This window comes from Lampetra planeri, chromosome 46, assembly GCF_965212315.1.
Source record: "Lampetra planeri chromosome 46, kcLamPlan1.2.h2, whole genome shotgun sequence".
In the NCBI taxonomy this organism is placed as follows: domain Eukaryota; kingdom Metazoa; phylum Chordata; class Hyperoartia; order Petromyzontiformes; family Petromyzontidae; genus Lampetra; species Lampetra planeri.
Window position 1 is genome coordinate 5,543,372 of NC_136152.1, and position 12,292 is coordinate 5,555,663.

General features: G+C 46.7%; 1 protein-coding gene across 1 annotated transcript in view; it reads right to left on the bottom strand.

Annotated features, from left to right (window-relative positions):
• Nucleotides 1–2,355: 2,355 nt before the first annotated feature.
• LOC144733353 (glutamate receptor ionotropic, NMDA 3A-like) overlaps nt 2,356–12,292 on the bottom strand; it is an 88,513-nt gene continuing 78,576 nt past the window's right edge. Inside the window, exons 8-9 of the mRNA XM_078615215.1 lie at nt 10,256–10,338; nt 2,356–6,883 (exon numbers count right to left, since the gene is read on the bottom strand). Coding sequence (XP_078471341.1) covers nt 6,334–6,883; nt 10,256–10,338 — 633 coding nt within the window. The 3' untranslated portion in view covers nt 2,356–6,333. The remainder of the gene's footprint in view (nt 6,884–10,255; nt 10,339–12,292) is intronic.

Below are 12,292 nucleotides of genomic sequence, written 5' to 3' on the forward strand. Positions count from 1 at the left end.
CGTGTTGGTACTCATAGTAAGCTGTCAAATGTAGATATTGTAATACTGACAGAAGTGTGACATTACAGTGGCATTTTTTAAAAACGTTTATATATATTTACGTCTTTCAGTCGTGACACGAATTTTGGAATGTTTTGTTTATACTGGCATTTGCAGTGATAATGGGATTTGGTGTCAGTAAAATGCATTAACCCCATCGCCCCTGACCTTTCACCACTCGTAAATATATGCTATGCAACTGGTGTCTAATTTATTCTCCTAGAATTGGGATTGAAGATTGTTTTCTGTTCCACGTGAACATTTGCATGTTATGTCACTTAAGCGTGTAGTTTGAGATTTAGTATTTAACAAATGTTAACCGCATCTGCATATGTATTCAATATTATTACCATATTTGTTTACCCAGGAAAGCCTCATTGGGTGTCAATACCTTTTTCCAATCGGAAGAGGAGATTTTTCTATTGAGAAAATTTGTATTTTTTTAGTCATCGGATTTTTTGGCCATTACGAGTTAGACTGATGGATGTTTTTTTTTAATTTAGCTATGCAATAAACCAGAGAAGCCAGAGAAAATCCATACAGGGCAGCCAGGCAACGTAGGCATTACGCACAGAAAGGCACCCAAGTCGGGATCGGAACCTATGTCATTTTAGCTGTGAGATACAAGTGTTACCACTGAGCCACTCTGCCATCATATAAGATTAGCAGGGTGACATTTGATTGGTCCTTGGACTAAAACACAGAGTGCTCACGATGTGAAAGGTGTACTGTTCAAAACCACATGAAATAACCGTTGGTTGGATGCAAATTTGAAAATGCAGCAGAATATACATAATCAGTCTATACCCAGGGCATTTTTTAAAAATGTATCTGATGGAAATGAAAAAATAAAGAGGTGAACAAGAACCAGATGGAGTGCTCATTCAAAAAAGTAAATTCCGTAATAAAAAGCAGATAGGAGTGTGCCCCAAGAGGAAGGTTTTCAATCAGTAGGCATTGCTAACTGTAACCTGTGAATTGAGAAACACTTAAAAATAAGACTGGGAGAAAAAAAAAACCTGCTAAGTGCAGAAAGAAATATGGAGAGATGCACAACTGATATTAAACCGAGACGAAAATGAAGACTTTGATCGAATAAAAAAAACGCAAATCAGAAACATCACATTTGACTGAAGAAGATTGGGCTTGAGCAAGCCACGTCATCATAGCTAAGTACGTCTAAGCATGTATGTTGCATGTAAGTTGAACTTCTTTCGCACCGTACATAGCCAACCGTGCTAATCGGAGGTGCGGGGGAAGGACAGCAAACCAAAATACAAAAAGCAGTTCTAGAGAAATTAATTTTCAATCCAGAAGTGGCATTGGTCCAGTTCTTCCCGATTGAGACGCTCAAGAAAAGGACGAAACTGGCCAATGGGAGAGCCTGGTGAAAGAATGGCAGCCAAAGGGGTGGGTTGGGAACGCTGCTGAGAAGACGAGCGCTGTGGATGAAGTGTGATGAATGACAGCGCGAGTGGTGCCACGGTGGCGAGATGTTAACTACCTCTCCTGGTATACAGGAGATGATGAGTTCGATCCCGACCCTGACGCCTGTATACTTGGATTTGCGTGTCTCTCTCCCCGTGGTTGCATGGATTTTTCTCCAGGCCCTCCGGTTTTTTCCCCTCCACATTTAGAGTCGGCGCGATGATAAACCGCTTCGTTGAGCTATCATTTGCGATAGCCAGGTCGCGTCTGAAATAAGGCGACATAGCTCAGTGGGCCTTACCCGGTATAAAAAAAAATTGTTTTGTTTAGTTTCATGGATGGCAACTGCGTTCGAATGCTTTGATAGAAAACGGTTAATGCAAACCGTGCGTCGTGAAAGTTCTAAATTCATTCCGCGGTGCTTTTAAAAAATTCCAGCCAGCAATCGAAAACACCGTGAATCCGCCTCCGAGTGCTTTCCCTCCCCCCCCCCTACAAATAGAATGCGGTGGAACGAAGAGCTACGACTTTTAATGGAATTGACTTTTCCTTTAACATTGGACATTTCGAGGCAGAGTTTCAGACATCACAAAAAGCTAATGGAAGTTTTGAGACTGAGCAGGTGCTTTCGTTCACTTACGTATTCTTCCCCCCCCCCCAACAAAATTATGCAAGTACGTCTGGTCCATCAAACTGAGCCACTGCATTGATGTCAGAAAGTCAGATTTTAAAAGCATCGAAGTGCCCCTCTCTCCCCTGAAAATAAAGGAATTGTTTTTTTTTTATAATCCATGACTTGTATCCTAAAAAGACGTGTTTTAGTATGTACTAGGGATGAGTTTCTGATCTCATTTCTTATCCAGACATCAGATTAAAAATTTTACCAAGTCCATTTTGGGAGTTTATTTTAGATTTGTTGTTTTAAACACATTGCCATTATATTTAAACAAACGATTTGCTGATGCTGCTACTCTAGCAGTGGTGCACACGCACAATTAACAAACAATACCAAACTCAGCACATTCGTCAACAACACTGTTGCCTTAAAAAAACACATGATATACATTTGTATTTGAATGCAGTGTTATTTCCAAACGTGTTCTCTTTTTTGTGATTAACTTAACTTGTTTACACGGTACCGATCCGTATGAAGAGTGTGGCATTTAAAAAAAAAACAACGTTCAGTCAGTGAAGCAATGATATTCAAGTAGACATTTGAGAATTTTAACAGGAATAATATGAGCAAATTTTACCGTCGAGGGATAATACTTTTTTGTTTACATGAAAAGCCAAGATGTGGAGACGTCTAGGAAGTGATGTCACTTCCTGTGATGTCACATTTTCAGATAAATCCGAAATGAACAAAACAATTGAAAATTCATGCTAGTTTTCTTTCAGTCGATCCAAGTTTCAGAAAAATAAAATAAATCTGCAGCACATCCCCCCCATATGTATGTTTTGGTAAACTGCTCATTAACCTCCGGTGGATACTGATGATTATGAAGCCTTTGATTCATTTTCCTGAACATATGTAGAGTTTCATTTCAAATTGCAACAATCACTGCTTAAACGCCTTTTAAACACAGCGCTGGCCGTTCGTGGCTATAAAACGCACAATAGTGTCTTAAAAACACAATGTCCAAATTAACTTTGATTTCGTGGAGAATGATAATTCGTCAATTAACTAATTACAGCCCTTCCTCTATCCACTGCTGAATGATGGTCCCTTCCTCGTCGTGTCGGTCGACCATACTTCACCACGCTGGTTAGTGCCATTTTGTGAGGGGGAGGTGGGGAGAGGGTTGAGGACCGGTTGACACGTCACTCGCCACCGGTGTTGGCCGTGACCGGGTCATCGAACTCAGGTCACACAGTTCATGGTGCAGTGCGCTAACCGCCGCGCCACCACTTCCACTCCCTTCGCTGAAGGAACGTATAACAACCACTGCTGTTACACGTTCCTGATTCCTTTAGCTGGTATCATCTGAACTGTTAATTGGTTGTCAGTTTTTATCATGTAAAATTTCTAATTGTATTATTCTTACTGTTTGATATTTTTTTTTTACTGATATCACCAATAAATGTGTTTTTATGGCAAAAATATGAGCATCTCACCTGGAGCTCCCATTCCCTAGGCATTCGACTTACCTGTCTCCCCCCCCACCATGGTCACGTGACGTGATCACGTGGCCTCCGAAACGTGGGCCAGTTCAAGATATTTGACTCGGAATGTTTGCCCATGTTACAATTCAGCTAAATGTGCAATGAGAAACAATAAAAAACCGACACAGTATTCAGCCAAGTTTGAATGCTAAGCGAATATTCCACGCAGCCTTAGTATTCTCTGGCCCGCCCCTACTGGACATTTATGGAAAAAAATAGCTTTTTAGCTCGTCGTATTCCGCCACTATAAAGATTCTGATTAAGATTTACCCAGGAAATCTCTCTACACTGAGTCTCGAGACCATTTTGGAGGAGGGTCCTGCATTAGAATATTTTAACCAATTCCTTTTTTAGCATTTTGCCTCTGAGAAGACGGGGGTGAGGGGGGGGGGCAACTCTGTACGTCTTGGAAAATGCAGCACTCAAGACCGGGTAGTATACATATATTTGGGAGCCAGCAATCATCTGCCTCAATGTTTTGCCATAATACGCAACACAATGTCAAACGTGCCGAGTGTCTGTGGCTATACATGTGGCCTTTCATGAAGCCCCACCGTGGAGGAGAGGGTTGGGGGATCATGCACGCTCTGCGAAACTCCCCGTGGGCATCGAGGTGGAGCCATACCCTGGCTTGCCAGAAGAAGGCGTCGACCAAACGTGGAGCCCACCTGTTCCGTCTGTACGAGACAAGCGTTGCCCCTTCACGCGCGCGAGTTTTCTCTGCGTGCTCCGGTTTCCTACCACAAAGTGCTTCCTCGTGCCTCCATCGCGCAAACACCGGTGGTCATCCTCGCAGCAACGGCTTTCAGCTCGCCATCGAACAAAGACGGTGGTCAATGCATCGCACGCTTTTGCGGCCATCTGGAAAGCTCTTCCTTCCGATATTAGGAAGCCACTTGAGCTATGCACTTTTAAAGCATCATCCAGATTGAAAAAAAAAATCTTTAGAACTGCTTTTTGTGTTTTGTTTGTTGTTTTTCCCGCACATCTCTGATTAGCACGGTTGACTACTTACGAGTGAAAGAAATTCAACATGATACATACAAACACTAATTAATTGGCCTATAACACCTTAATATAGAGAGGCCTGCAGAGCTTAGGCAATAGTTGGCACCAGCTCACAGCCGTGCTGCCTTTTCTGCTTGTCTGTGCTTTTACGTGCCTCCGAGTTATTTTCTCTCTCTCCCTCTTCGAGAGCGAGCGAATAGTTTACGGTGCGTCACAAGTTGAAATTATTCGGCGAGGTGAGCGACGGACGGTGCGAGACTGCGGGCTCTCTATGTGAGCACGTACATCTCTCTGTGGGTGTCTATGCGAGTTCTAATGATTACTGCGGTGAAGCGGAGTCCACCGCTCACACCACGGACTGTCGGGGCAAGTAGCACCTATGAAGGCCGGCACGCTACACGAGAGGGTCGGTGGCCAGTACCACGCCCGGCCACGTTTGCCTCCCCAGTGGCGATGTTCACACACCGCACCAAGTGCTCATTTGAGGCTGAGTGTCAACCTAGGCGGAGGCCAAGGACCCATTGAGATAATCGCCACTGGTGTTAGCCGGGAGCCGGAATCAAACTCGGGTGGCCTGGTTGGTAGTGCGACGCGTGCGCTAACCGTTGCACTGCGACCGATCTTTGGCCCCCGACAGGCTCATTTGCAGGGGACGCAAAACGCCCGGGGCGCCATCGAAATGGCTTCTCCAAGCTCGGCATGCATTTATCAACACGCCCATTTTTGTTCACAAATTCCATTTAAAAAAAAAAACACGATGATGTTTGCGTAATCCTCCAACCCTGCCTTAATTGCAATGTTATCCAGGAAAGTGCAGCAATGGCTTTTTTTCTTCTTTTAAGATTGCTTAAAGCTGTCTTTTTTTCTTTTTTTAATTATTTACCAGACCTAGTGTGTGCTGCCTGTTGCATGCTAAAGCATTTTCCTTTTAATATATTGAAGTCATCTGCACCTGCTGGGCATGAACTCCAATATGTTGGGCACATTTTTTACTTTGAATCCTTTGCATATAGAATACACGGAATAGTACTATGCAGCCAAATGCGTGTATCCCCCACATTATTAACAACATTCAAATTAATTCCACAACTTTTCTTAAAATAAAGTGCTCATCAAAAGCTTCGGGAGGTTTCAGAATTCTTTTTTAAAATCGCTCTTTTTTTAGCAATTATTTTTCTTCTTCTAGCGAAGCAAATCTATATTCCCGGGTTCCATCTGAGAAACTTCAGCAAAACTTCCCAAAAAAACCTTTGCTTCATCGTTCCGAGACAAATAGCTAGCGTGAATTATAAATCACAAAGTCCGTTACACTGCTGCGTGGCTTTTCGCGGTTGTGCTGCTCTCTCGATTTGCCTTCGGTATCGTACCGCGCGCTGTTTGGCGCGACGTCCGACATTTCGCTCCACACGTGCCAGGACCTTGTTCAGGAACCGGGCGCTTTGGTAACTCTGCGGGCAGAGCAAGACGTGTCGGGCGTCGTGCCGAACAGCGGGACGTGCTTCCTCTCAGTTCCCGAAGAAGCTCCCCGGCCTTCCGGAACGTTCGCAGCAAAAACATCGGACAACCCAGAAAAAAAAAACAATCGGAGGGCTCCCTACTGGGTCCATAGTCTCGATACGTCCGGCGACCACCACCACCACCAGCAGCAGCAGCATCGGCGCGAGCAGTGCGTGACCGCGCGTGTATGAGCCGCGCTCAGAGTTTGGAGTTTTTGAGCTGGTCCATCAGCAACACGAGCTCCTCCCTCCGCGTCGTCACGCGCCGCAGCTGCTCCTTGATCTGCTCGATCTCGCAGTCGAGCTCCGACAGCTCGCGCAGCACCGACACGTGTCCGTCGGCCGGCAGGAAGCCCTGTCTCTGCCGCTGATGCTGCTGCTGCTGCTGAAACGCAACGGGAGTGGCGCTCACGGACGAAGCGATCGCCGCCGGCGAACCCGAGTCTGGCGACGGGGCCGCCGCCGCGGAAGCCACCACCGGGTTCCGCTTGGGCGCCGACAGCCGATGGCCCCACGACGCCTTGGAGCCGGCGTAGCGGCCGTGGCCGAGGGCGGCCGCCCGGCGAGGGGCGGACGCGCTGGCGAGGAGGGTCTCGCGGTACGCGTGGCGCTGCAGCTGCTGCTGCTGCTGTTGCAGCTGATGCTGCTGTTGCTGCTGCTTGCTGGAGCGGCGGGGAAAAGTGCGCTGCAGGGCGTCGGAGTCGAACTCAGCGCTGTCGGGGACGAGGCTCAGGTCGCGGTACACGGTCCTGTCGCGGAGAAACGCACGTCCGTTTGCGTTTGTGGGGACAACGCCACTGGGGAGACAAAGGCGGCCGTGCGTGGTGCTGGCCACCCATCCCCTCATGTGCTATGCCGGCCTTTATAGGTGCTCAATAACAGCACTTGCCCCAACAATCTGTCAAGGCTATATGGGGGATCTTTGTTTTTGTGTGGAGTGGTGGTGTAGGGGTTAGCGCACTGCGCTACGAATCCGGCGACCCGGGTTCAATTTCCGATCACAGCCAACAGCAGTGACGATTATTTGAACCTGTCCTGGGCCTCCCCTGGGTCGACTCAGTCTCAAATGGGTACCGGATGTGGTGTGTGATCATTGCCACTTTGGAGACAAAGATAGTCGGGCGTGGTGCTGGCCACCTACCCCCTCACGTACCATGCCGGCCTCTATCGGTGCTACTCGCGAACACGTGGTAGGCAACAGAGGGACAGTGTAGGGAAGTCCACTGTTGTACTCTACGCTTTCACGAGCTATGTTCCATATCTTCACCAACTCGCACTGACCAGCGTGGTGAAGTGTGGTCAAATGAGAATCAGGAGTTCATCATCCAAGTAAATTACCCATTGAGCTAGAGGGCTCTCTTTTTTCAAGGGTGACTCGGCCAGCAGACAGACACGGCAGCAAGAGTTCACCAACACGAAATAAAATATGTAAATAATACATATGTATAAAGCCAAATTATATTACGAAATAATTACGTGTGTTTGCCTTTGCAATGTTTGACCCTCGATGACGTCCGTTTCAAAGAGTACAGAGATAATAATCTCCATGACCCGCAATTAGTCTGCAGAAAGGCGCTCATTGAGCGGTGGATTGACAATTAGATAAAGTCCTTATATATAATTAACGTACAGCGTTGTTGGATGCTATCAGCATGAATGACGCTGCATAAAATAAATAAATACACATATATCGTGGGACCTTTTTTGGCAGTATAAAAGCGTGAAATATCTGAATGGGTTTTACCCTTTCTGGCAACGAAACACAGGTGTTAAAATGTTCCAACACCAAATACAGTAGATACATTTTGTAAGGAATTACTACAACAACAACAACAATGCTGTCGCAGCAAGAGGCAGGTGTGCATGAGATGTAATTGTGACAATTAATGGCAGTGTTAAACCATTATTTTGGTTTATTGTTGTTTTGTTTAGACCCAGCGATAATTTAGGAAACTGGTCAGGGATGGTCTCATTTGTGGGAGTGACCCCGGGGTCACCAGAAGGGGACAAAGGGCCATGAAGCGGAATACGGACGATGGGGGACATCAAACAAACGCAGGAGCCGAACGACCGCGTAGCAGGGGAAATAAAAACACACCGCACAAATATATAAATATAGAATATCAAATAAAACAACCTCAAAGCATACATCGTTGGCTTAGTTAAATTACGTGTAAATAATTCATGGAAAAATGAAGTTTTAAAAACAAATATTACGACGTTTTTTTGTATATTTTTTTGGTATCTTTTTCACTTGTTTACCCAAGAAAGCCTCACTGAGTACAACGACTCTTTTTGGGGAGGATCCTGCCAAGTTTATTGGCAGCAAGGGGGCGATGTCCGTTGACATATTGTTTCTGGTCAGATGTCTTCCTTGGTAAAACAAAATAAAAAAATCTATTCCCAAATGAGTAATTTCCAGGTAACTTTCCGGTATTGGAATGTTTGGCCAATAGCAGTTACAGTGAATGGTTCTTATTTTTTTCCCGCACCTACGATTACCACGCATGGCTATGTACGGTGCGAAAGAAGTTCACAACAACTACAGGAGGAAACCGAACAACCTGGAGGACACCAATGAAGAAATACAGGGGCAGAGGGCATACAAATGTAACGTCGCCTAAACGTTGCTATACATAAACAGTCAGAGAAGACTCTGACAATCGTGTATGTTTTGCACCCAGAATGGGTAACACAATTTAATCAAATATATCGCTTCACAAATGTAACAATCGGTAGCTTGTTGTTTACACCCCTCCGCTTATATATCCTATAACTTCCAACGGAGCTCTCACAACCCATCCGCTCCCTCTCCTCTCCAGGCTTAACTGCCTCCAAACTGCTATTTCGCCCCCTTTCATCTCGACTCTCACACTCCCGTAATTGCCCCCAACCGACAGCCTCGTTGCTGCCAAGTTCACGCTGCCCCGACTGACAGCTCCCCGCCGACCGCACTCCACGTCACACCCACGAGCTGTTGGGAGTGGGTGCCCCTGTCCACTCAGTGGTGCTGATAACGTTCGCAATTCAGCACCATGAGGTCGGGATCACCCCCCCCCCCCCTCCTCCACTTTATCACACAGACTCTCAATGTACACCAGGAGAGTGTTTCACTACAGACTCCAAACGGACCAGCACACGATTCGGGAACTGAACCGATGTGCTTTTAGCTGTTGAGGTACAAGCTATTAAAACAAAAACTATAAACTAATAATATTTTACCAGGTAAGGCCCCCTGAGCTGTATAGCTCTTTTTCAAAAGCGACCTGGCCACAAATGATAGCTCAACAAAGTGTCCGGTCATCATGTGGGAATTTACATAAGCCATTGACTTTTAATTACTCTTGATTCGTGGCTTGCTTTGTTTTCTTTCGAAAGCAAGGCACGTTGCTCACTCAAATAGGATGTGTATTTTCAGCGCGAGATGTGCCCGGCTTTCGGGGTTAAACCGCTGCCGCTGCTATGCCCTCGCATTACATTAGCGGAGTGACACATGATGTGGCCTGTGGGCTAAAACACAGAGTACTCGTGATGTGGAAGGTGTACTAAATTTTAAAGCCACGTAAAATAATCATCGGCTGGACACAGATTTGAAAATGCAACAGATGAGAATGTATCGGAATGAAAATCATGAAATAAAGAGGTGAGCAAGGACCGGGAAGGAGTGCTCATTGACAAACAAATCCCGTGAACGAAAAGCAGATACGAGTGTGACCCAAGAGGAAGCGTTTTCAAAGTGTTCCCATTGCGGCCAACCTGCTATACCCAATCAAGATCATCACGACACTATTGGGTACACAGGCCAGGATATGCATCAGCTAGGTTGTCAAGTGAGGTCATTAGTGCCTTAGCAAGGATGGGGCGGGCCCGGTGGACTGCCTCAGGCATCCCTCCCGAGAGGTGATGGGGGGCACCGCTTGAATGGGGAGCCCGATTGTTGGTGGGAGGGGTGGGGAGGGATGGGGGGGGGGGATGTAAGGATGGCACCTTGCCCCGGAGTGCCAACCAAAGTCTCGCTACGGCTCTGAGAGTCGTGGGCACAGAATCGGCGGGAGTGTGTGACTTGTGATCGTGCTCGGAAGAGGCCTGGAAGCTGGGGGGGGAGGGGGGGTGCTCGGTACCTGCTGTTGTTCATCTCGGTGTTGTGATGCAGCTGGGTCTGTGGCGTCTTGGCCTCGGGGGAGTCGAGCGTCACGTGGAAGCTCTGTCACGGAGCGGGAGCAGGCAGCGTTCACATGATTAGGACGATTCGCGCGAGCGAGTGATGCCTGCCCATTTCTCTCTCTCTTTCTCTATGTCTCTCACTCTCACTCCTGTGCGTGTCTCGCACACCCTTTAGAATATCACTCCGGGCCACTCTTCCTGACAACCGCTCCGAATCAGTAATTAGACAAGGTCCCCCTTACGCATAACCACGTGAGAGGGCATTGAGGCAAACGTTTTCTTTTGCAAAGGGAGATTTAAAACGCGTGAAATGTCACCATCGTCATCATCGGTCACGATCAATCCACTGCTGAATGAGTGTCTCCCCACGCTGTTGTCAATCTCATTATTCTGCGATCTGACAAGCCACGCAGCGCCTGCGACGTGAGCTGATTTCATCGCTCCATCTCCCGCTCGAGATCCTCTCCAGCGCGTTCCATTCCTCCGCCACCGCTCCGCTATAAGTCTCGACCATCGGCCATTGTCTCTTCGTGCCGTGACGCGCGTCCTGCCCAAGGCCAAATTTATTTCGTAATTGGGATGTCCGACGACCCTAAGCTCCTGCACGTTTGCTGATCCGTTAATTTCTTTGTCCGCCTCTCAGCGTAACTCTGAGCGTGTGCCTCTCCAAGCCTCTTTGGGCACTTTGCGAGATTTCGTTCCGTCAGTATTTCACGAGCGACCTCAGTTTTAGTTTTCTTTCGAAGAACAATTTTAAATCGAAGCAGCGCTGTCGTTGCACGCTGAGCGCGAACGTTTGCCCCTCTCCGTGGGCGCAAATGAATTCTCAAAGTTTCAGTTCCTCCACAATCACTGCGGCGACCCTGCTCTCCGGCAATGTGGGTCGCAGAAAATAAAATGCGAGACGCACAATGGCACGCGACGAAAAGGGAACGCTTCGAAATGAAAAATCAAATGAGAGATATACTGAACCGCCGAGCGATATTGTTTTAGAAAGAGCAAAGAGCATGAAGTAAAAAAAAATACTAGTGATCTATTAACTGCGCCAAGCGGCAGTTTAAAAATGAAATAATTCAGGTTAATTAAAATATAATTAGCGTAATGTGCTATATAAGCTGTCTGCGTTAATGGTCTCTAAAAAACAATTGTCGTAACGACTGGCCATTAGAGAATCGATCAATGAAATGAAATATTATTGCGGTGGCAGGGATGAAGAATGTACCACAGAGGCAATATCATTCCACCATAACTGGTACAATATACATAAGGTACCTTTAGAAAGCCCCCACATACAAATGGATTCTCGAAAATCCATACAAATAGGTTATCAATCCCCTTGTTTGTTGCACTGAATAAACGCAATATTAAAATGTAATGTAATTTACTTTAACTTAATGTACGCGAGAACCAGGGTGGGACATTCCCTGCGGTCATCTTATGGATGGACTTGTCCCCTGCCATAGGAACAGGGGGCTCATGGAGGCGAACAGAGGTGAGCGCCGGCGTGACGCGGTGATGACGCGTGCGCCTCGTAGCAAGAACGACCTGGGTTCGATGCCCGACCCGGGCGCTGGTTTGCGATTGCAGTTTGTTGTGTGTTCTCTCCCCATAACAAAGGCTCAGTCCCATTTACAGCAGCCGCACCTTAACAACCCTGGCACCTCCCAGTTCAACCGGTCTACACAACAAAGACTCATTCCTAGCAGCAGCCTCAGCCGCACCAACCTCACAATAATAATACAACATTCCGATCCAGGTGCCTACCTTGGCTCCTCCCCCCCTCAACCAGTATATATACAAGGACGGGTCTCTTAGAATGTATCTTTACTTGATACAGCAATCGTGCTGTGACGGTTCCACCTGAAGACGGAAGCTTGTGTTGTCTCCGAAACGTCGTGATTTTTATTTTACTTTTATAAATTTTTATTTTATTTTTACCTACGTGACTTTATCGAAAAAAACCTAAGAGTATGTTCTCTCCCCCTCATTATGTC